We start from the raw sequence: 27056 nt of genomic DNA, 5'->3' as shown, positions 1-27056 counted from the left end.
ATATATCAAAATAAAACAAAAACAAAAACAAAAAACAACATTCTTTTCCTCCTCACAGTATCTTCTACCTCCTGACTGCATAGACACACAAAAATAATTTTAATTCTCAGAATTATGTTGTTGAAAACAGGCACTCTTGCCTACATGATTACATTCCTCCTCTCCCATGCCTTTTGACTTAGAATGTTCCAAAGTACAAATCTTCTGATGGAGAACTTGTGGGCTGTGCCTGTCCATCCCAAATCACCCTGCACTGCACCCCTAACTCTCACAATCACATCCTCCTTCCCACCTGGTGATGACCTCCATGTAACACACCTCTGTGCAGCAAGTTTTATAATGACTGATGCTTTAGCCAACTAGATTTCTGGTCCTGGTTTATCCTCTCCCACTTCACCTCCACAAAAGCCATGTTTTCCTGCATGCCTAGAATTGACCACCCATTTTCAGTACTAACTGGAGAGGAAAGCTAAGACTGGGATATTTTAGTAACAAAACCTTGATTCTAAATATCTGAATACCAGTTTCTACTCAATTTTACCCTCCCTTCTTTCCAGGCAACTCTTGAAATACTGGATTGATATGAACAATGTGGTAGTGGCTGCATTTTTTTTTATATGCAGATGCTTACCCTTTGTGCCTACTAACCATGAAGCATAAAATACTAACTACACACATAATAAACTTGGTTTAAGATCAACTTGGTTTAAGCTTTATGTGGTTACCACACCATATTCTGTTCATCATTCCTCAGAATGTTATAGTTTACATAAAATGTAACATGGTCATTCACACATATCAAAAAAAAAAGAAAAGTACAGAGAATATTGTTCTCTCTGTAGGTATCAGATAATTACATTCCCAAAAGCAAATAGCAAATAATATATAAGATCCCCTCAATTAATAATCAGCAACACTATCATTTGAATACTGAACATAATTCTATTATGACTTATAACCTCAAAATCTCTTGCTTTCTTATAAGTGAAGACATGAAACAATATATTGTATACTCCAGAATTGGTCATATATAACAAAAATATTAATAAATCATATTCATAAAAAATATTTCAACAACAGTAAAAAATAGCTCATTTGTAAACTCACAATTGTTCTTCTGTATCAGTATCCACACATCTACATAACTATATAAATACATATAATATTCATGAATACATATATATATAAACACACACACAATTATACATAATTTTAGGCATTTAAAGTTCTAACAAATGTGTCTTGACTTAAAACAACTTCAACAAATTTTTATACTATGTCAACATTATCAAATTCTTTAATACTTAAAAAATAAGTTGTGACTATGTTTTTTAAAGATTTATGTATTTATTTGAGGGGGAGGGCAGAGAGAGAGGGAGAGAGAAACCCAAGTAGACTCCATGCTGAGCATGCAGCCTGAGGTGGGGCTTGATCTTATTATCCCAAAACCAAGAGTTGGAAATTAAACCAACTGTGCCATTCAAGTGCCCCAAGTTGTTACTATTCTTATAAATGGATGTTTTACAGGACAATGTTTCATAATTCATTACTACTCCTGGAAATCAATGACTAATTAATCCATTCAATTGTTTATTCATCAGATAAGCAATACACACTTTCTTCAAGGCCTAAAGTTTCTTGGACAAATTTTTAATTATTTCAATTTTGAATTAGAAGTTTCAGTATGCAAAACAAAATAATGATAAATCTTTTTTAATAGATTATATTTTGTACTACCTATTATGAAAATTTGTATAATTACTACTTCTAGACACTAAAAGCTAACTAACATATCTTGTTTTTCATTATTTCTAGTCCATTACACTGCTAACTGAATGAGAATGTTGGGCTCTCATTGATATTCTTTTTTGGAGCTCTGTGGGGCTTCATCAAATGCCTATTATAGCTACTTACAAAACCTAGAGTACTAATGAGGTAAAATTCTGTTACTCACTCTATTATCTCTACAGCCAGTTAGAACCATCTGGATATTTTCAAATCTTAAAATATTTGAAATGCCTTAAAGCTCAAGTGGTAGAGTATCAGGTCATCCTCAAAGGTACTCAGATGGCTTTCCCAGCAAGGACGCATCTTGTCTTACAGGAATAGAGTTCTGTACTCAAGCACTTACCACTACTTATTTATAAACAAATTTGACAAAGTGATATATGTGCTATAAATCATATAGATATAATCAGAGTTCCAAGGATTAGCATGATTCAACAAATATTTAATTTCATGGTAGACAAATAAATTCATCATATTGTGAATAGATTCTTCACAACCAGATAAGATTTACCTGAATCTGTAGCTGTGATCATCAAGACAAAGTACTCCTTTGTTTCACGATCCAAACTCTGTATTACTCGAAGTTCTCCACTAGCTGAGAGAGTAAAAGCATTGTCTTCATTACCACCAAACAGAACATACGAGAGTTTGCTATTAGAACCTTGATCATCATCTCTTGCCACTACCTATAAGAGAGAATAAGACATCCCAGGAATGTGAGTAAAACTAATACCAGGTCTACCACAAAGTAAAATGTACCATTAAAAATAATGAGGTTGAGGCCTAAAAAGGCTCCAAAGACACTCTTTAAAGTTTCAAGTAAGAAATAAAAATGGTACAGGGTAAATATGTGTTATTTATGTAAAAATATGGATAAAATCAAAGCATAGTATTTTTGGAAGGTTTCACAAAAAGTTTTGACAGCAGTTTCACCTAGGTAGTTGGATTTGTAAAAAGGGAAGTGAGAACAATGCTTGTAAGAAAGTTTTCAAGCTTTTACATAATTTTATTTTCTCACTGTGTTTAGATATTATGGTCATAGTGAAACAAAATTCAAAATATACAAATATGCAAATGTGTGCAACATGAGTACACACAGAAGAACATAACTGAAATACAACATTTCAAACTGTCAGGAAATCAGTAGGTTCTTAAGTATAATTTTCATAAACTTTTTCAAAATTTTCTATATCTTCAGTCAAGCACTTATGAAAAGAATGAAGAAGTGGTAGATGTAGGAGAGGGTGGGCTTTTTTAGATGTCTTATAGTGAACACAATATTTGTTTAACTGAAATATACTGACCTGAAGAATTGTTCTGGGCAGTGTCCCTAAATTCTCAGGGACATTTACAGAATATGGAGATAACTCAAACATGGGAACAAAATCATTAATATCCAGTAGAACAATGCTGACAGTGGAGGTGTCAGTTCTGGGGGTACTGCCCCGATCTGCTGCCTGAACAGTTAAAGAGTAAGTGGGAGTTTTTTCTCTATCCAAAGGCTTAGCCACAGTGATGGCACCTGTGACAGAGTCAATCCGAAATTCCTGATTGGCATTACCATCAACAATGCCATAGCGAACCTGTCCATTTGTACCTTCATCTCCATCCGTTGCATACACTTGTATTATATCTGTTCCAGTAAGTGTGTTCTCATTAATCTCCACTTTATACAAGGCCTGCACAAAAACAGGGTTGTTATCGTTGATGTCAAGTACCATAACTACAACCTCCGTAGACGAAGAGAGAGCTGGTTGACCTTTGTCTGTAGCCACCACTGTCAGAGTGTAATTAGAAACCTCTTCTCTATCCAGTTCTCCAGTGAGCCTCACTTCACCATCAATGGTCCCAATACTGAACTTGTTTCCCAAAGGGTTCAGTAGCGTGTACTCAATATAGCTGTTTGGGCCGCTGTCTGGGTCTGTTGCTTGAGCTTTGAAAACAATAGTATCAATAGGTGTGTTTTCTGGAATGTAGGTCAGTTTGGGGGAAAGAAATGCTGGTGGGTTATCATTTACATCCAACAAAATAATGGAGACGTGGGCAGTGCTTGTGAATCTGGAGGCTGGAAGCTGTGGCAGGTCATGCACCTGAACAACCAGGTTGTAGAAGGACTGACTTTCCCGATCCAAACTCTTAAGGACTTTCAGTACACCATTCTCGTCAACTGTAAACTGACCGAGGCTATCACCTGAAGCAATGCTATAAGCCAACTGGGAGTTGATCCCTGAAATGGAAGGGAAAAAAATTAAATACTCTTGAATGTATGATTACAGACAAGGTACACCAAAAATTCTGACATAAAACTTTGCATATTTGATATATGATGCCTGAAACACACCTTATGGATGATTTAGCTGCAGTAATTTTTTTGTAAGTCATACATACACGTAATGCCTTGCTTGCTAACTTTTGATGTGAAAAGATGTTTACAACCAGCGAACAATCTATATACTATATACTACTTGCTATTTACTACAATGTTGAAAAGTTAAATTATAAAAATAAAGAGGAGAAAAATATTCCAGGGGGTGGATATTTTTCTATTAATTTCCTTATTTCTGTCACATAGTTCCTGAGGGTTCAACATTAACAGTGCCACACTGTTAGCCAAATGTTGTTAGCCAAACATTTAGAACTTCAGTAATTTATTGAGGCTGACACCAATTTTCAGAGAAGGGTAATAAAATTTTCTGATGTATGGCATTAGTCATGGATAGTTTAAGTCTACTTTTACATTTCTTGTCAGAACCAATAAATACTTTTTAATTCTTATTAAGTATCTGGCTAATGACCTTTGTGAAAATAATTCTCTCTCAAATTTTATTATGTATTTAATGTGTTTTAAAAGTATTCTTTGAAGGAAATGTTAGCAGTAAAATTATACATAAAAGGCTGCAAATATAAATGCTCACACTTTTATTGAGCTATATTTAGATACTACTTTATCTATTTTTCCTAGAAATATGTGCCACTTTTTAATTGTAAAAAAATATAATTTCTCATTTCAAAAAATGAATGGAGAATATTCTAAAAAAAAAAATGGAGAGTGGATTGACCAATCATTTTTACTAAATAATTTAAAAGTCAATAACAGATAAGCAGTGAAAACAGAAAGAAAACTGATATCTTATCCCAGAATAGTGTTTTCTTCATTTGTGCATAATGCTATGTACATTTTTATATCTTATCCTAAAGATGTTGGGACAGTGCAGGATATTATAAGTGTTGCTAAGAAATATATGGTGCCTCTAATAATTCATTCTTAATAAAGATTTTATACTCTGAGATTTTATGCTAGGGATAATCTGTTGAGTTACATTAATTGCTTACAAATAGCCCCTGTATTTCTGAAGTTAATTTAAACTATTCAGGCATCAGGGACGCCTGGCTGGCTCAGTTAGTAGAGCATGCAAATCTTGCTTACGGGTTTGTGAGTTTGAGTCCAACTCTGAGTGTAAAGATTATTTAAAAATAAAATCTTCAAAGAAAAATTTTATGTAAATTATTTAGGTGTCAGAAACGATGTCCATTCTGTGCCAAGAGTTTTCTAGAGCAATTTAATCACTTTTTCTCCTTTTTTTCTTGCAAAATACCCTTTCTCAGGATTCTATGACTACTTGAGTTAGCTTTTACCTTTTCTTGAAACTTGTCAGATTCCTTACACAGGCAAATTTGAGTAGAGTAATGGGATTTTCTTTTCCAGCAGGTAAGTCTTGCCTGTTCTTTCTTAAAAAATGCTAGAATTACTCTTTTCCTATGATTTTATGGTCTCCATCTAATATTCTTTGTCTATATGTTGATACAGAGAAGAAATATTTATGAAAATAACTTTCAGACACTAGTTTTTTCACAAAAATTTCTAAAATAAACGAGGATTGAGTAGATCTTTGAAAAGGTTGGATTTTCCCCCTCATTATGAGTTGTGGCTTTTGATCTTTCTAGTTTATTTAAAACTATTCACAAGTGAACAAAGCAGTGTGAAGTTCAGGATAATTAGGACTCTGAAGATCAGGAAAAATATGAATAAATAAAGCTAATGGAGGCCACAGGTCAATTTATCAGTAGGAGATAAAGAGGATTTTAAGATCTGGATTGAGCAACGTCAATAGCCTGCTTTAACCCTTGACTTAAACTTCTGCAGGAATGAGGGAAGAAAAAATTCCATCATCTGGTGCAAAGGAAAGTTCCATCAGTTGGTTCAATTAATGGAAATTTTATATAGATGATATATAGGGATACATATATTCCTAGAAAGAAATTTAATTTAAATTTATACTTTATATACATTTTTAAGTCAAATTACTAAGGAAATTTTCTGCATTTTTTATGGCTAAATCCATCAGCAAATATTGAATTCCTATTCTTGGAGGCACAAATTCAGATCTAATTATTACCGAGAAAAAGTTATGAAAACATCTGGATAAAATAATACCAGCAAGAGGAGATATAAAATTGAGTTCCATGAAAGCATATAAAATCTTTCATGCCCAAGATCAAAAGTAATTAGAAAAACTGACAAAATTGCACATGGTTACAAAGTGATAGCATAGCATTCTACATAAATCACTTGGAATGCAAGCAATTAAAGCAAGGATCTGAACACCCTCGGTCCACAGTGTTTGCTACTTCCTGAGTAAACAACTAAATTTCAGAGGCAAAAAGAGAACATGATACCAAGACTTTATAGCCTCCTTGTAAACAGCAGAGCCACCTCCTTTTTAAGGGAAAAAGTTTGGTAGGGTAGGTGGGTGGGATAAGTAATAAGTATTAAACTTCAGAAGAAATTATGGAAAAAGAAAAAAATTGATTTTATATTCAAATTTCAAATGGCAGATATAGATAATAGAAACCATTACAATGAACCACGATAACAATCATCTTTGAGAAAATGAGCATAAAAATATAACAACTCTTGCACAAAATACTGCCACACCATCGAAGAAACAGCTCTCATCTCAGGAACTTCATGAATCCTTACTTTTGCAATCACAGGCCACAAAAGCCATCTATATTTACTTTACTGTAAAGAAAAGGACTTTTTGTTTCTGACAAATCTAAGTGACTTTGGGCATGTGCTATACAGCTAAAAAAGAGATGTGGATAGATAGAAACTCAAAATTCTCCCTAAACATTTGTAGTACCCAAAAAAAGAGAGAGGTCAGAACTTTTTTCTCTGCTCTTTGCATCAAATATTTGAATCATGAAACAGGACCTACAGTATTTTAAAATTCTGTAATCTACCCATAAGCATTGGGATTTGAGTTTTGTGGTGTTTTATAGCACACCAGGTCTTTAAACTTAAAAACTTTTCATACTTCTAACCATTTATGTTTAATGTTCTGAAAGTGGTTTAGTCACATGATTCCCTCTGGCAGTTTTATTGTGTGTGTGTGGTTGTGCTGGTTTCTTTTCTTTTCTTTTTTTTTTTTTTAATTTCAGTCTCAGGAATAATTTAGTTCCAGGAAATACAGCACATAACTATAGGTATATAGTTTTGCTATAAAATGTGTGTATTTATTCACAGTCGGTAAACATTGTCTAATTATGCTACGATGAGCTAGCATTTGTCAAGTTATCATACAGCTGTAACCCAGGGAACTGCTTCAGACAGCATTCATCTTTATGAAGCAGTTCCACCAAGGTCATCAAGTCATTGGAATATGAAATTCCTTTCATTTGAATGACCTGCAATTGTACCAAGCATGGACAGGTGAACTTATTCAACATCATTACCATTGCATTATTCTCAGAACACTCTATGACTCCCAGTATTTGAAGAGCGTACGAATTTATTTCTAGTATAATGTAATAATTATAAAACCAGAATATTTCCATGAAGTTCAGTTTACAGTAGTTTGCCTCACTATAATACTTTTTATACTTTGTACAGGAAAGCCTTGAGATTAATACATACACTATTTGTCTTGTGAAAATAGTTAAGATATTTGACCTATTCTTACTAAAAGATTCTGTAAGCTCAGGTTTGATGTTGAACTCTGAAAGAATCTAGATACAGGGAACAGAAAGTAATAACTTTATTTTTATATAAAATTTCTTCAGATGATAATATTCCGTCAGCAGGAACCTTTTGATCAGAGATTAAGATGAATTTGCTACTTTAAAAAATTGTCTAAATATTACTGTTTGTGAAATACTTTGAGAACTATTCAGTGTGACGAACTTGGCAACTTTAAACAAACAAGGTTACCCCTGTACAGTCTTATCATTATCCTTGAAATTCAGAATGAATAGGAACCATGTCCTATATTTTAGGTCAAGGTACAGGAAATTACACTGATAAAAGTATTCAAAACTAAAACAATGGAAAAATGTAGCTTGACACTTTTTACCCAAGACAAACACAATTAAAGGGAAAAAAAATGCATGAAAAGTAAGTAGAAGTCAATGGTTAACGCATGTCTGTGTGTATGTGTGTGTGGAATATTCCAGCAGGTTTTCATAAAGAGTTTCTTATTTGCTATTCTTCAGTTCCCAATAATTGAAGGTATGAGGATAAATGAAGTCTGGTCCAGAGGAGCACACAATCCTACAAAACAATTGTGTCTCTCTAATGCAGAATAAATAAATTACAAAGAAACATGGTAGAAATTCTTCACCACAGAAAACTCAGGACGAGTCACAGATAAACTAATTAAGGTTGTAATAGAGAATTCAACTCCCAAAATAGAGATTAAGCTCAATTGTATTCAAAGTCTAATAGAGCTGGGCTGGGCTGATGTACGTGAAACAGGGTGAGCAATGTTCTTGGGCCCAGACTGGTTACACACTAAATGTGCCACAAATTAAGCAACAGTAGTTGTCTTAGTAATACAGATACTTCTATTTTTGATATATTCCTGTGACCAGCATTAACTACGTAAACATAAAAAAGGAAAACTTCAACATGCACTTAATGAATTCTGAAGAAAGTATTTCCAATTCTGTGAATTGAAATGTGTAAAATACTGTGATTTTTGCATTTCATTTTTCTCAGGGACACTTGTAGACAGTCCTGAAAGGAAACTAAGTATAGAGGAGAATGTTGAGATAGGATGGTATTCCAAAATTACTTTAATCATTCACCCAAGTCAGTAAGAATCAGGAAATTCTAAATTAAGGTTGATAGCCTATGTCACTAGGCATATCCTCGGGCTAGAAACCCATTTCCTCTTTAAAGTTCTGTCCCTTGTTTTCTCAAGCGATAGACATTTAACTCATCCAATAAAAGGGGAAACAAGGTATTAACTTTCCAAACAGTTCAGTTAAAGACTGATAATCTGCACAATGTTATCTCTAGTGCTGTATTATCTGATATGTGTATTTACAAATACATCTCAGAAGAAAGGCCAGGAGAGTTATATTGTATTTTATTTTATTCTATTTTTTGAGAGTTATATTTTAAAAGAAAGTTTATCAAATGCTTTTGCAATAAATAAAATCAAACACATACGAAGTCTAGAATTAAGTAAAAATCTCAACTTGATTATATAGCATAAATTAAAGAGATCTGAGACTGTCTTTGAGTCAAAGTATGAAAGCTTGCTAGAATATTATTAGAACTTTTCAGTTAGAAATACAAAATTAATAATGTATTCTTACGTATTTTTAAGATGTTTTTCCTTTTGCTTCCAAATTTTATCCTTTTTATGTTTAAATAATATATGTAAACAAATATTTTATTAATGTGACAAAAAATTAGTAAAAAGCTGTTTTATGACTTCTACATTATTAAGCTGTGTTACTGTAAAAAAGGAAGATGAAGTTTATAGAATGATAACAGTGCATGCTGTATAACTATTACAAACATGAATTTAACTGATAGAGCACTTAATTTTAATCCTCTATAGTTAAATCAGTAATCTGTCCTTCTTTGTGACAACCAAATACAGTAAATAAATACAACATAAATATGAAGACATTTTTAATAAATTTGTAAGTGCATAAAATAAAGTACGTACCATCATCTGCATCGGTAACATTAAACACAAAAACAGTAGATCCTAGAGGTAGATTCTCCATTAAAGATGTGCTATATGAGTTTAAGCTGAAAATAGGTGGGTTGTCATTTACATCTAGTATATTAAAATAAACCCTAATGGTAGTAAATTGTCCCCCACCATCTTCAGCTCGAACAGTGAGGATATAATATTGCTGTGCTTCATAATCTAATACTCGAGTCAAATTAAAGACTCCAGTAACTGGATTCAGGAAAAATATGCCATCTTCATCATCTTCATTCACAATATATGTAATTTCTCCATTCACACCAGAGTCATCATCTGTGGCTAAAATAGCTGCTACCAAAGAACCTATCAAAAGATAAATTAATAGTTTAAAATTAATGGGATAAAGGTATCACTAAGAGAATATATACAGACACCAACAAATTTTATTTGTACAGTAAAATATTTTAACTAGATAATCACTATGAAAATATAGTGAAAACAACATTCTGCAGATTTCTATATTAACACTGATACCAACCTTCCCAAATATTAACAAAACATACAGCATATTAAATACTCAGTAAGTTTTATGTTGCAGTGGAAATGTTCTGGAGAAATAATACTTTTGATACTATTTTTCTGCCTGGCACTACCAATTCGTGAACATATTGGTGATTGCAGTGAACATATATTGGGGCCCATTGCTAGCATCAGGAACTAGGGGTCCCCAGCAATAATGCAGACTTATGCTCAGGGGATAATAGCTCACGTGGTCATTGCTATAATTAAGGCAGAAATAAATATGGTGATAATTTCATGAACGACCGGCATAACTCATGTTAAGGAGTGAAGGGAAAACTGCAGTGAGAAGTAGTTTATAAATATTTAATTTCTTTGTCAAATGAGTTTCCATAACATATGTCTTATTACACAGAATCATTCCAAATGTAATTCGGAATAAAATTTCAATTTTAGATAAGAATTTCCAATAATGTAAATGAAGCATACACACACCAGAAATATGGGATTCGGTACTCAAACTCAACAATCACAACAGTATGTTCAAAGAGGCAAGCTGACAATTCAGGATTGAGATTCTACTAACACTTACTGAGTACATGTTAATTCCTAAGCCCCATGTTAGCTACAGTATAGATGATAAATTAACCTTCACCTTAATTCTAACAGGAAGTATTTGTTTCCACTTTACAGAAAGTAAAATTGAAACTAAGAGTAATGCATTAATTTTCTCCAGGCCACACAGGTTCTAAGTGTTAGAGCTAGTATTCACAGATTTTCATGTGCTTTTCTTTCTGCTTTGTCTACATAGTACTATAATCATATTAGACATTTTTATAATATCCATTTACTTTAACTTTGTTAAAAATAGAGATGGAGTCATGTCTTGCAAATGCATTTCTGAAGTACATTGATTCAGAATGGATGCAGAGGTAGCAAAGTACAACATTTTATATGACCAGATTTTTAGAAGTCAGCGTTTAGAAATGATATTAATACATAAAATTTTTAAATGGGCTGTAAAATATCACAGAGTATAAAGTGGAAAAACAGTATCAAAACTCTTGTTGCCAGAAAAATTAACAATTCATCCCAAATACATTCAGAAACAGAAATATTTGTAATTGGTAATCAGATGAATTGCTAACTTCATTTGCTATCAGAAGTCTAGCAATTCATTTGGGAACTGTATCTAAGAAGGTTAATTAGTAGACTAAAATACCTAGCACATATATTTTTATACCTAGTAGCATATGTTCTATGTAAAACTAGTCGCTAATTAAGAGCAGCCAAAACATAGTCCGTAATTGTAGTCAAAAGTGATCTTTGTGAAATACACCTAAGGGTGTCCCCACTTACCTGGGGTTGTGTCTTCAGGGATGTCAAAAGAGTACACAGGTCTGGAGAACTTGGGTGTGTGGTCATTCACATCACTGACGGTAATATTAATTCTCATATCAGAGGACTGAAGACCATCATCTGCCCGAACCAGCAAAGAATATTTGGAACGGCGTTCCCTGTCCAACCGCTTGGTCGCTATCAGATCTCCAGATTCAGGGTCAATGCGGAAACTGTCATCAGCTCCACTAATGATAGTATAGGTGACCAGAGCATTTGCACCCTGAGAAAAAGACCCATATCTGAATTGTTAGAAGTAGAACAGTTAAGGGCACCATTCCTTATGCTGAGTATGTATTTGACAAAATGAGCCTTTTGGCTTTATTTTATAAGATATTAAAAATTTCAAAAGATAGCAGACCAACGTAGTCTATCACATAATCTTTCACCACTCATCCATTAAATAAGACAGAAAATCTCAGCTGTCAGTATTAGCTATATCTGTTTTTTAACTCATAAAACATACATGTAGAAAGGAGTCAAGTTGTCACTAAAGAAAATACAAATGATGCTACTACTATTAACCACATTTGCTGAAGGGGTGGCTCTGTGCCAGGCACTGTGACAGCACTATGTATGCATCCTCTCACTTTAATTCACAACTTCATGAGGTGCCATTTCACAAACGAAGACACCGGGTTCCAATATGCTAGTTAACTTACACACGGTCACACGGCAAATATTAGAGTGGATTGCAAACCCAAGTCTGCCTGACTGAGCTCGTGGTCCTTCTGATTCAGCATAAGAAGGTAGTTAAATGAGGCATGTGCTAAATGGAGAAGCTTGCAATAAGCACTGTAAGAACCAAGAAGAGAGATGAATTGTTTTGAGTTGATTTCTTTAGGGAAGGTAATAGGAGAGTATATATGGAGCTGAATTGGGGTTTGTAGATTTTTTTTTTTTTTTAAGGGAAGACTAAGGAAACATTTCACTTTAAGCAAAAATGCAGAGGGAAGGAGAGTATGTCTGGCTTACTGTTAAACTGTTAGAGTGGGGAGTTTAAATGAAGAATAGAAGAAGGTCAAACTAAAATGTTAGGTTACGGGTATATTTTTGAGAATCTCAACTGCAACACAAACCTGCCTTGAATTTTATGGCCAAGAAAATACCAATCTTTTCTTAATTGGAAATAATTTCTCAAGGCTCTTGGTTATGTAGGAAGAACTAGAGTGGGGACAGGCCAGAGAAGGGAGAGAGTGAACTGAGTTTGGCCCTAAGAGGCTGGGGCTTCAGTTCCTCAAGGTGAAACATTTTACAATCTATATTCTTTGCAGGTTCCAAGTCCATGTTCTGTAAAATGAAAGCAGGAGTGATTTCTTATGCTCTTTTAGCTCTTTGAGCTGTGGCCCTCAAAACTTTGAAATCTAAACTAGAAAGTTAGCAGAGGACACAGAAAGGTTGAGAAAAACAGAACATTCTTTAAGTTTTTACTAAGTGCCCAACACTATCTAAGCACATCACTTCATGGGCACTAATTGAGGTTAAAGGAAGATTTCAAGAAAGAGTAGATCTTAGCAAAGTCAAAAAAAAAAAAAAAAAGGAAGAAAGAAAGAAAGAAAGAGAAAAATAAATTTAGAAGAATTAAAAGTAAAGAACCCATCCGGATTTGATGATAGAGAATTCTAACCTCATAGTATTTTAAAATATATATATTTTTTTATTTTAAAATATATTTGCTAATGTGGTATTTTAAAATATATTATATCTTAAATATATTATAAATTTGACAGTCCCGTGTTGAAATTACAAGCAGTTTGATTTATATATTTTTTAATAATGTATATTATAGTTAAAATATTGAGTTAAATATTATACATTGCACTGGTTGAAATCTGATGTTTTTGGGGTTGAATCTCTGCTCCACCACTTGTTAATTGTGTGTCCTTAGGTCTTATACTTAGCCTCTATGAGCTGATGTTTCTTTATCGGGGCAATCGGGACAATAACATTACCTGCCACATAGAGTTGTTGTGAAGATTAAATGAGTTCATACACATAAAAAACCTAGAATGATCCTTCAGAAACATATGACAATGTTAGCTGCTATTTTTATTCCTGTTTTTATGTAATGGGTTAAGTGCATTTGATGATAGATGCCTGTAAATGAATACTTTGAAACAGAATACAACTGAGTTGGTATATATCCCAGGAAAAACACATTTTCTGATTTCCTAGTGCATGTAATTGTTGCATGTTGGCACTAGGGTATAATAGTGTTGGAATAATGGTGTTAATGTTGGAATCGTTGACTTCCAAAAATCACTTTTTGATTTAAATATACTTACATAAAGTAAGTATGCGTTTTACGACTAGAAATTTATTTATCAAAATATCCAGGCTAAGATCTCTCAAGAAAGATATTGGGGAAGAACATAAATTTAGGATGTGTAGGACCATAAGACTAGCATGCCGGGAGATTATGGCACCCACGGTTTCCATACTTTCCCTTCATAGATTAGGCATGTTTTATCCTTCATGGTCAAACACTTAAGGGTATGATTGCTAACAGACAAAGACAAAAATGCTTTCAAAATGTATGTTTAGTGGCATTTGCTATATTTTTGTACTGCATTCTCTGAGCCAATCTTATAATTTAGTAAAGTGAATGCCTCAAAGCACCTTTTAATTTAGTAAGGGAATAGCTGAGTTTAACACAATGCCACATGTACCTTGTATATTCAGGTGTACATGGAGTAGCTAACATATTTATTGTAATGGTATGGTTTAACAAAAACATTCAATAAGAATTTTAGACTTCTAATCTGACCACATTCTGTACTATTTATTCTGTTTCACTAAGAGTTCCATTATTCTAGTAAAGCAGTCCAGTTATAAAAACAGCTACATTCAATTTTGACCTATTAAAATGGCAAGTATTTGGAAATTAGGGGAAGGCAAAGAAACAAAAACAAATTTAAAGCTATTACACAAACAGTCTGAAATTTAGAGATGTCCTGTCTACAAAATAACTGTCATAATTTATGCTCCTAAAGTTATGATAATTCTTCTGAACAGAAGCAAAGGCATCAAATTATGTTGATAAAACAATCTTTTTATATTCAAAATCAGCTGATGCAGTGAATTAATAGTTCTAGTGAATGTCTGAAAATGTCTGGCCAAGAGTAATGATTTAATTAGGTCTTTTGAAAAGTCTATTTATTTAATATCCAAAATATGCAGTATCAGCAATACTACAAGAAACAAATATCGTATTTCAGCTGCAGTGTGGTGGAAATAATGCTGGTTAAAAATATTCTACTCTCCTGAGGAACCACAGAGACAAAAGCACGTGGAAGGAATTCTAAAAGTAAATAGCTATAAATTGCAAATGCATTTTATAACCTTAAGTAGTATTTTCAAAAACAAGTATGGTACCATGAAACAAAGCTTGAGTATCCTGGCCCATTACAAGCATAATAATTCTGTTTATAAAAGGAAACAAGAGACTGACAAAGTCATGTGCTTCTGAAAGATGTGTCCCTTGATCCAGCATATGTTTCAAATGATATTTAAATTAAGTTCCACATGTACATGTCGCTTCCTAAAACTGATTCCTTTACCCAGGCATTATTCTCCAGTGCCTTACTAGAATTTCTCTGACATACTAATATTTTTATGTTTGATTTAGTAATTGAGAAAAAGAGTATAAATAATAAAGAATGTATTGATGCATAATTTACTAATGACCCACAATTTATTAGTGTTTTAAATAATTCCATTAATTTTTAAAAACCAGTCGGTTTTAAAATAAAATTTTTCCACGACTGGATAGTCATGGAAAAATTTAATGCTGACTGCAAAGTAAGAGAAAACACTTGCATTCACTATTGAGTCTTATTCAAATTAGATGAAGAAAGAAAACAACCATGACTTGCTTAGTAAGAGAGAAAACATTTCAAATGCATACATATATATATATGTACAAATATATATATATGTGGGGGGGTGGGTGTGTACACACACACACACATATATACACATACATATATGTATGTACAAATATATATATATATATATATATATATATATATATTCTAAATTCAAATGAGAGGGGCACTTGGATGGTTCAGTCCATTAAGCATCCACCTCTTGATTTCAGTTCAGGTCATGATCTCAGGGTCATGAGATCAAGCCCCACATTGGCTCTGGCCTGGGTATGCAGCCGGCTTGAGATTCTCTCTTTCTCCTTCGTCCCCACCCCCATTTCTCTTTAAAAAAAAAAAATCAACTTTAAAAAAAAAAATCAACTAAAGAGTAAAAAAAAATCAACTTTAAAAAAAATCAACTAAAAAGTAAAAAGCTGAGGACAGAGTAGAAAATAAGATGAAAGTTTATCTAAAAGCATTAATATTAATTCATTGTAAGCTATTCACAAAAGGAAACAGCTAATGATTCTGAAAGCCATAGAAAGCTGAGGTATCCATTCCATTGGGCATAGGGCCAAAGAAATGTTGATTCCTCAAGTCATGAGTTGAAATAGTGATCATTTAAAAGCTACTAAAATTTTTAAGAGAAAGTGTATTCAAGAAGGACTGCAACCTCATGAGCTTAATTTAAAAAATAATTCAAAAGCAGTTTTACAAAAATGTCCTCCTTTCAGTGATTATTATGCCTTCAGGCAGTCACACTTTGTACAAATTGTCAGCATCCCTACCTCCACCTGAATTTCAGACAACCCTTCCTCCATTTCCCTGGTCTATTTCTTCTGCACAACCTTACGCTTTCCTTTCCCTTTAACTCCACACCTTGTCTCATGCCAAATGCACTTCTTGCATGTCCTAGATGTCACCATCTTACATTTCAGTAGTTTTTTATATTAGGAAGTCTAAGTGATAACACCTGTATGGTTACTTACACTTACTTTAAAACTTATAAAATGAAGCTCAATAGAAATAAAACAAAGTGCACTAAAACAATGTTGATATAAATACCTAGACACATAAGGATCTTTCCAGCCTTCCTCAGATCTCATTGTAAAGATAAATATATCTCACAAGATAAACTTGAAGGCAATGCAATTATGTGCACACATACAAACACACACAAAAAAGTAGATAGAGAAACATAAACGTGCAGGCAGCACTGTATCTGTAGAACCCTTACTTATGACTTGAAAAAAATCGAGAAGGATATAAAATTATAACAGTATCAACATCTTAGTATTGGCATCTCTTTCAAATAATCAGTTCTTAAAAGAAGAGTATATCCCATCAGAATATATATTTATTACAATTAACATGATTATTGCTTCACTCTGAATAAACCACTTAAAAAGGAGGTTTATTTGTCCTATTCCTATAGCAAATATAACCAATGAGTCACTACAGTTAAAATTCTTTAATGTGAATTGTCTTATATCAATTGAATAAGTGCTTTTTTTTCCTTTCTTTCTTTTTTTTTACTGTTTTTCCTTTTTTTATTTTTTTTTCTCTTTTCACTTTTTGTTTCATTTTGTTTTGTTTTTTTCTTTTTTGGTTTTTATTTAAATTCCAGTTAGTTAACATACAGTGTAATGTTAGTTTCAGGTGCACAGTTTAGTGATTCAGCACTTCTATACAAAGCCCAGTGCTCATCACAAGTGTGCTCCTTAATCCCCATCACCCTATTTTACTTATTTAACATACTTACTAACATACATACTTATTTTATTATACTTTATTATTATACATACTTAACATAACATACTTATTAACATTACATAAAATAAATACTTATTTTATTTATTTAACATCCCACTTACTCCCTCCCCTCTGGTAACCCTCAGTTTGTTCTCTAAAGATAAGGGCTGTTTTTTGGTTTTCCTTTCTCTCTTTCCTTTATGACCATTTGTTTTGTTTCTTCCATTCCACATATCAGTGAAATCAAAGTATTTGTCTTTCTCTGAATGACTTACTTTGCTTAGCATAATATTCTCTAGCTCTATCCATGTCATTACAAATGGCAAGACTTCATTTTTTATGGTTGAGTAATATTCTATTTTATATATACATATATAAAATAGAGTAATAATATTCTATTATACACATAATATCTATTATACTACATAATATAGTGATATTCTATTATATATATGTACAGAAATACATATATATATCCATATATATCCATATATATACACACATATATATTCTTATATAGAATATGCCACAACTGCTTTATGCATTCATCATATGTACATGATGCATGAATATATATGAAATATGTATATATTTCATATATTTATGTATGTAGGTATAATATATTTATAATATTGTATATAATATATTATATAGAATATATAAATATAATATGTAATATAAATATAATATATTATGCATATATAAATATATACATATCTCATATATATTCATGCATCATATATATATACATATGTATGTGTGTGTGTGTGTGTGTGTGTGTGTGTGTATATATATATATATATTCACCAGTCAGTGGATATTCATCAGTCAATGAGTATTTGAGCTCTTTCCATAGTTTGGATATTGTTGATAATGTTGCTATAAACATTGGGATGCATGTGTCCTTTCAGAATAGTATTTTTGTATTCTTTTGGTAAATACCTAGTAGAGCATTCTCAATTCTTAAAAAGGAGATTGGCCCAAAATGGAGTCCCTTGTGCTAAGCCCCATGTCAACAAAACAAGATTTAATACCTAATTTAATTACAGCTTGAGTTCTGAGTAATGTAACTTTTAACCAGTCAACAGAATTACTTGGTCAATATTAGTGAGATAATCTACTCAATAGACCCTTTCTGGTCCCCTTACGAAGGCGACATTACCTAAAAAATACATTTTGCTAATAATTTCACTTTTCTACCCACTTTTAGCTTTAAAAACCTTCCTTTTCTACAGACTGGCAGAGCTCCTTTCTATTGCTAGATGGGATGCTACATTTCAATTCATAGAAAGAATACATAGAAATACATACAAATGAATACATAGAAATGAAATGCTACATTTCAATTCATGAATTGTTGAATAAAGCCAATTTGTAAATTTACTCAGTTGAATTTGTGTTGTTTAACAGACTTGGTGGCAGTGGCAAGACTAAAAAAAGATATCAAATAGCTTCAGGAATAAGAAACACTAGTGCAGGACCCTAGGAACTCCTCTGAGTTCAGTCTTTCTAGCTACTTCTGAGGATGGTGGGTAAGTTATTCTTGGTTTCGAGCATGGCTCTCTTTGTGTTGAGCTCCCAACCTAATTGCTTTTCCACTGTAAGACTTACTGAGACAGCTTGAGCTAGGCAGAGACTTCCATTCAGAACCTCAGTGCCTAGCTCTTGGTTTAGTCTTCAATCCCCCAGTAGACTAGAATCCCTTACCCCACTTACGATCTGCAGTGCCCATTTACTGGAGTTTGCTGGTTTAGTCCTTTTCCCGGTTCCAGTCTACAGTCCCCATTTGCTGGAGTCTGTTGCTTTAACTACACTGGGAAATGGTGGTGCACACAGCCTTCTCTTGGCCAGTCTGCAATAAGATCTTCTGGCTGCTGCTGGCATGTTAAGAGGCACATGTTTATCTTGTTTTATGTAGATAAAGACTATTGCTAACAGAAATCTCAGAGGCCAAAAAGCTGCACAAATTGGTGGGCATTCATCAAGCACTTAAAAGCTGTTGTGATGCTTACCACCTAAATCAAAGACTCTTGTAATAGAATAAATTGGTCATGGTATGAGTGAAACTAACAGTAGGTCACCTGCCAATCTCAAGCAAATTTCCATGCAGTGAGGTAGCCTGTGATACACTGTCCAATCACCAACCCAGATGCATAATTCTTCTAGGTATTAGTTTGGTTCTAAAAGACCCAAAGCCTTAGCTGAAAAAAGTAATTTTAATAAAAAATGGGTTGCTTAAAATCTAGAGAATTTCTGCTACCTTCCTACATACCTGGTTTTTATATGTCTAAGAATTATAGTCTTGGAAGAAATAAATATTTACAAAAATAGAAAATCTTCCTAAGCTTATTTTGTGTCCTGAGAACTTAGTTTGGTAACTGTCAGCTTGGGGGCCCCAAATATGGCTAAGCATAAGTGAGTCACATTCAATTAGCAGCTAATATGGCTGGACAGAAAAGTGGGTTAAACCTCATTTGTGGCTAGGGTTCTCCCAAACTGCTGCTAGCCTTCAAAGTAATTATAACCTAGAATTACAGTGGCCATTATGAGGAACGTTCCAATAAGGTAAGATCATGGAAGAAGTGCATTTAAAAGCAAGGACTCTCAAATCAAAGAAACAGAATGGAATACCTATTTTAACTGGCATACAAAAACCTCTGAAAGTCTTCAAAATTCCAAAATACCTTCAATAAAAGATTTGTTCAAAAAGCTAATGAAAAATTCAAGTTTAAAAGGCACTTAAAAACTAACAAGCAAACAAAAACATAAGGTTGGTGTAAGTCTTACTGCTTCCTTCTATTCTCTATTTGAGTACTTATTCTAGTAATCCTCTGTCTGAATTCCCTTTACATGACTGTAAGCAAAAAGTCTGCCAAGTTAATGACCTTACAGACACTACACGTCTACTCTTGAAGAAGGACTCGTTGCTGTTGGGGATCTCCCAAAGTTGATGGGACTCTAAGGGATTCTCTGGTAAACTGCTGTTATTCTCTTAAACAACTAAGGGAAAACTAAAGTTAAAAATAATGAAAACCTAGCCAAATTCTGGTAAATACCAGAGGTACAGATGGGATCCTAAAACAACTGGTGGAAGCCAGCTCAGAGTAAGAATTCTTGCCAGAGTCAGCTCTCCTAGATCTCTGTCTGTAGTGCCCAGTAGAAGGAAGTAAACAAAATATCTTATGCATCCTCTTTAGGGACACCTCTTCAGTCCAAGGGGTTATTCAATACTGCCAGAAATATTTACTATTTGTCCCAACTAAAACTACAAAGTAGCTCTGTGGTCAGAAATTTAAAGCCTAAAAGTTTTTTGTTTTTCTTTTATTTTAAAGCTGTCTCCCCTAAGCTAAAATAAAACTATGACTCCAGAAGGAAAGAAAAACCTTCTAAAGCCCTTGTAAAAGGATTTATGGGTGAATCAACCTATGATGTCATTTAAGTTGCAACCCAATTCTTTGAGGAATTGAGAGCAACTGTCTTTATCTTACAAATCTTTGCAAAACTAAAACTCCAGCTCTAGAGCAGTTGAAAGTTCATTTACTCTTTTTTACCAATCCCAAAGCATTCCTATTTATCTTAAAAAGCTTATAACTTATATTCTTCACTGTGCCTTTGAGATATAATTGTTAATGTATGAACTTTGGGAAGGTAATCCTTATCAGAAAAAAAAGGGGGGGAGGGGAAGAAGGTCATTTAGCATTTGCACTAATGGGAAATCTTGAGTATACAGAAGGTATAATGTCTCTCTTCTTTTTAAGATTTCTTTCTTTCTTTTAGAGAGAGAAGCAGGGGAGAAAGTCAGGGAGAGTAAGAGGGAAGAATCTCAAGTAGACTCTACATGGAACATGAGGCCTGACACAGGGCTTAATCTCACAACCCTGAGATCATGACCTGAACTGAAACCAAGAGTCAGTTTCTAAACCGACTGAGCCACCCAGGTGTCTCAATGTCTCTCTTTCTAAATATTTATGTAAGTGTGTGTGTGTGTGTGTGTATGTCTGTGTCTGTGTGTATGTATATATACATATATGCACATATTTATGTAAGTGTATTTATATATGTATATATATATATATTTATGTGTTATATATGTTATATATGTTTATATGTATTATACATGTTATGTACAATATATTTTATATATACAGTGTATGTTATATATAAAATATATTGTATATAATATATATTATATTTAATAATATATATTAAAATTAATTTTAATAATACCATTTGGCTGTAGAAACTTCTACAACCTTTACCTCCAGATGGTATTACTAAAATTAATTTGTGGAAGAACAATATTTAATTGGCTTAAACAAATATGAACTTATATAAATTTAATATTCATAAAAATTCTCAAAAATATAATGCAAACTAACCCAAATGCTTTTTAGGTTCATGTAATCTGGGAAAATATTCAATATTAAAGCTAATTCAACTTTTTTGTCCTAATTAAAATATGCATGTCCTTAGAGTTTTCAGCATTGAATATAATGCAGTCATGCAGCTTTTATTTTACCTGGATTTATTCATCAAATAAAGTTTATGTTGTCCCTGTTATAAAATTTGTCAGCAATAAAAATAACTTGTCATTTTAAAATTTTCATAAGTAATCCAAATATAATTTTTAACAACAATAAATAAATATAAGTAGTATATGAAGTTTTAGGTAAACTTTTTAGTTTCCCTAAATCTTTTTGGTAAACTAAAGCCTTAAAGTTGGCTAGGTTATGTTAAGTGATAAGTCAAGTTATATCCATTGACTATCCAGATAATTTCCAAATAAAATGAAATATTGAAACATGTTATTGAACATAAGCTTATCTACTTTTAGCTTCCTCTTACAGAGAAACTAAAGATACTCCATTCATAAACATGTTTAATGCCATGTTGAGAAATTTTCTATGAGAAAGTACATGTTTCTAGAAATTATTAAAAAAATTTTATAGGTCTGCCAATCCACAGAGTGCTGACATAAAAGACAGTTTATAATTACTTACTTCTTAGCTTTTATTAGAAATCAAAGGCTTCTAAGGGTGAAAAATTCTAATATGTGTAACTAAAAGCATTAAGGATATTGAGGAAAAGGAATTTTATGTGTGATCAACCCTGGCTAAGATGAGAATGAATTTAATTAAACAAATGAGTTCTAATATCAAAGTAAGTCGGTGTAAAATCAGAATTTTGTTTTCTATCTGTTAAAAGGACAAAATTTTCTTGGTCCATTGGTCTGCTCTCACTGGAGGTTATAAAAGGATTTCCTTAGCTTTCAAAGTAATATACCTAAAAATCAAGAATTCTGTTTCATCAAAATAATTTCCTGTGGTTTTTTTTATCAAATATTTGATTACTGAAGCCTAGGACTCTCAATATTAAAAGAATTAAGTTTTACTCAGAACCACGAAGTCTTCTATATTTGCCTATGAAGTCTTCAGTTGTCACTTTGGTTAAATAGATAACTGAATATTGTTTCATAGTGATTTATAGTCTTAAATGCCCATAGTGGCTTATGATCTTAAAGCCTTTTGATATTTTTTGACAACCTTCCTAAAAAACAAATTCTAAATGAAGTTTTTTTTTACTTGAATTAACTTTGATTTTAAGAGGGTCCCTGAAACATCTCAAAAGATTTTGTTTTCTCCTTATAAAAATATTAAGTCATTAAGTTTTTTTGATATGTTAAATTATGTGGAAAACATTGTCAAAAAGAAATAATACTAAGGCATTTTTATGTTGTATAGGTATAAGTTCTAAGTGTTCCAGAAATAGTGTAGAATTCCTGGAAATCTGGTATGTCGCGGCACAGTGTTTTCAGTCATAATTCCAGTTATTATCTTAAAATGATATGTAACATTTTACACACATTTCCTTGCAAATTGTAGTGAAATTATTTTTAATTGTGGCTATTTTTAAGTCTTTTGTCATTTATAGGCAGTTGTTTCATTCTGATATTTGGCAAAAATATTTCATCTTCAAGAAGACTCATGGAAAATACTCCAAAATACAGGTTTCTGATAACTTTAAAATAAAAACAAAACAAGGGATGCCTGAGTGGCTCAGTCCATTAAGCACTGCCTTTGGCTCAGGTCATGATCCCAGGTTCCTGGGATCGAGCCCTGCAAGATCAGAGTCCCTGCTCAGTGGGGAACTTGCTTCTCCCTCTCTCTCTGCCTGCTGCTCCCTCCATTTGTGCTCTTTCTCTCTCTCTCTGTCAAATAAATAAATAAATAAATAAATAAATAAATAAATATCTTAAAACAAAACAAAACTGAATGGAGTAAGAATTTCCAGAGCTAATGTAAAAAATGGATATAAGTAGAACAAGTATTAATTACATACGACTAACTGAACTGAGGAGGATGATTATAATTTTGTTTGACTTTTGTTTAAAACACTGCTGGTTTTTAATGTTTTGTTTTACCAGATGTAAGAAACTTTTTTTTTCTTTTCTTTTCTACTTTTATTTTTCTTTTTGCTATGACCTATGGAAGATTGGTAAAGTATACCTTTGTAAATAAAGATAAAGCATTTGCTTTTTCTCCCTACCTGATCCCTCCAGAATTCAGAAACTATTTTTTCTGGCAATATAGTTGTTTCATGGCAATATAGTTATTTGCACAAATTCAATGAGAATCCATTCTCCTTCAACAGGACAATTGGAAATACTGGTTATATTATTAAGACTTGATTGAAATGTCATATTTGAGAAAGATCTGTGTAGATTCACATATGATCGAACAATTTTAAGGAACTAAGGTTGACTTTATGGAGCCAAAAAAGCCCCTTGGAAAAACTGGCCTGGAACCTTGTTTCTAAGGATTCAGCAAGGTTCTTTTAACCTTAGTCAGTCACTATTTTTATTACACTTACATAAGAAATTGTAAATAACTACTTTTATAAATAATGCAAACAAATTAGTGTTACTACAATTATCTTTTTAAAATGGGAGTAATTGTAGAAAGAATTATGTTTGTACCTTTTTAGATACTAGATCCTAAACCTGTTAATTGTCTTTCATGTTTTGTTACATACCTATACATTGGACTAGATCCTGAATTCTAGCTTTCTCTAATATCTGACCACAACTCACCAAGGCAACATTTCCAATTTTCTCTCATCCCTCTGATTTGGAATTGCTAAGAACAAAGCCGTCCCTTCAATCTCCTTGGAAAAGACTGTACCACATCCTTCTCACTACTCAGATGGCAGCCAAACTCCAGGGACTTGTGGAATAACATATCACAGTTAGAGAAAACTCCACTTGCGATCTGTTCTTGTACAAGTGCTGGAAACCTCCAAGTCAAACTGACTAGAAAGAGAAGTAGCAGACATCAAGGCAGATACCTTCTTCCTAAGGTGCCAGATCAAGACTTCACACTCTAACTAAACATAAAACCTTCTCTTCTTCTCTTTCTTCCCTTTACTCTAGCATTTGCCTGGAAAGATAATGCCGTCATCAGTATCTCCCATACCATTGTCAAGGGAGGGAAATTTTAAAAATTACATCCTCTGATGTGTGTTGGGCTTAGCTTAAGGTGAAAGGAGATACTGGTGTCAGGGAAAGTTATCCTTTTTTCCATAATTACATAACATTAATTAATTCCTTTACCTAGCAAGAAGGAAAAAAAAAAAAAAAAACAGGCAATGGGCTTTTTTTTCACAGAAAAATCATAAACTGCAAATAATATAAATTGTTAGCCATTTAGAACACTGTGATTAAATAGCTAAATTTGAAATACAAATATAGAAGATAGTAATCTAAATTGTGCCCCAAATTTCACATTCACCATTAGTAAGAAATTTCTGTTTCCTTTTTTAAAGATATTTATTTGAGGCAGGGTGGGGGGTGGGAGGAGTAGAAGGGAAGGGAGAGAGAATCTCAAGCAGAATCTGCACTGAGCATGGAGCCCAATGTGGGGCTTTATCTCAGGACCCTGAGATCATGACCGGAGCCCAAACTGAGTGAGATGCTTAACAGACTGAGCTGCCCAGGCACCCCAAGAAATTTTTTTATTAACAGGTTTGAAAAATTATTAGCTTTCCTAGATAATTTCCTTAAAATGTATAAGGCTGTTATTAAATCATTTATTTTGTTTTACAGATATATGAAAATTAAGTGAAAAACTATAGGATAGACTTAAAAATATTTTAATTTTAAATAACCATTTTTTTTCCAAATGCAAATTAAAACATCAATCTTTAGCTGCAATGAGAGCAAATTGGAATGATAAAGGCATAAATACATGGTTATATCTGTAGATTTTTTATTATTTGAGAAATTAAAATAATTTGACTAAGAAGTCTAAATGCAACCATCAATTAACTGAATAAATTGCTGATCAAAGGAAAATTACCTCTTGATAGTCTCTATCTTAGCCTTCTTACATCACATTTCAACAATTAGCATTCTTTGAAAAAGAACATACAATGCTTAACCTTGATTATTGGATACTGAAAGTGGTCAACATATAGTAGAAATTCGATAGATCCCTGGAATGTTAAGTTTCAAAACAAATTCAGGCTCTGAGTTACCTCATCAGCATCCATCGCTGTCAGTTGCATAATCTTAGAGCCATCTCCAATGTTCTCCTCCACGGTAAGATCCAGCATGTCTGTTGGAAATACTGGTGGATTGTCATTGATATCCTGAAGTGTTATTTCAACCTACCAGGAGAGAAAGAAACAACAGAGGAATGTCCCACATGCCTGCAAGGTACCAGTAAAGACATATACCAGGATCCCACTGGCCAGCTAAGCCTTCCAAAAGGAATCAGAACCTTCATATAACATCCAAATAACAGAAAATATCCTAAAGGAAGCTGTGAAGTCTTCATAAAAAATATAAAATCTAAGTAAAAATCATTTGACTTATTGATAGTAACTGACTTTACAGGGGCGCCTTGGAGTTTATACAAGAAAAGGTCCACTGATCAACTGTTGATTTAATCCCCAGATTTGTGCACCACGGAAGAACTGCCCAGACTTAGGACCACCTGCCATTCAACCATTAAATGTCACCAGACACACAAATGAGGGGGTGTAGAATTTCTTCCTGAAATGTTTACATATTAGCAATGTCTGGGAGAAATAAAGACGTTCACATTTAGTTTTAAGAGACTCTCACCATTTTCCCCTTTAAAGTGAACTCCCAACTCATGGGGGGAAATACGTGCATCTTCTTTTCTTTCTAGTTCCCCTCCTATCAGCACTTCTAAATGTGACTACAGCTAAACAATCATTCCTTTCAAATGTACTGTTTATATAGACTGCAAATATTAATAGTTTTGTTTGAAAGATCCTAGTCAGAGTTATTTGTTTGCTTCTCTGCCTCAGAAAAATTGTTTAGAAGGAAGGGTTTGTGAAGTCTAAATACGAACTTCAAACCATGTGTTTTCTCTTTTGAGCTAGGTGCTAAAAGCTGTATATCTGATCAGAAAAGGGAAGACAGCTGCTAATAAAATTGCAAGTTTCCCCAGTTGGGTCACAAAATTAAGTCATGGAGAAAAACCATCCAGCCATTTAGCTAGGATATAACCAAGACATTTTTCTCATGGGATGAAATGTCATATTTTATAGTTAAACTGTAAAAACTCCGTCAGATCTCAGAGCAATGCAGACGAATATGAGGAAAGAGAAGAGAGTAAAAGAATTCTGGTTTCTTCTTTTCCGGGAGGAGGTGGAGTTGGAGTTGAGGGTGAAGCAAGAGGTAGGACTGTCATTATTCTCTGACAGGGAATGAATGGGAACGATAACCTAGCTAGACTAATAAATGGATGAGCAAATG

At 33.0% G+C, this 27056-nt stretch overlaps 1 protein-coding gene across 2 annotated transcripts in view; it reads right to left on the bottom strand.

Annotated features, from left to right (window-relative positions):
- Positions 1-27056, bottom strand: part of FAT4 (FAT atypical cadherin 4) — a gene marked incomplete at its 5' end in the record, with an annotated part of 180880 nt that overhangs the window by 73769 nt on the left and 80055 nt on the right. For both annotated transcript variants that reach the window (XM_080796396.1, XM_080796397.1), the window contains 5 exons: positions 2300-2470; positions 3089-4015; positions 9750-10100; positions 11616-11877; positions 25805-25936. In XM_080796396.1, coding sequence (XP_080652522.1) covers positions 2300-2470; positions 3089-4015; positions 9750-10100; positions 11616-11877; positions 25805-25936 — 1843 coding nt within the window. The remainder of the gene's footprint in view (positions 1-2299; positions 2471-3088; positions 4016-9749; positions 10101-11615; positions 11878-25804; positions 25937-27056) is intronic.

This window comes from Martes martes (genome assembly GCF_963455335.1).
Source record: "Martes martes genome assembly, chromosome: 2".
Classification (NCBI taxonomy): domain Eukaryota; kingdom Metazoa; phylum Chordata; class Mammalia; order Carnivora; family Mustelidae; genus Martes; species Martes martes.
The sequence above is the reverse complement of the archived record's forward strand: the minus strand, read 5'-3'. Positions and strand labels throughout refer to the sequence as shown.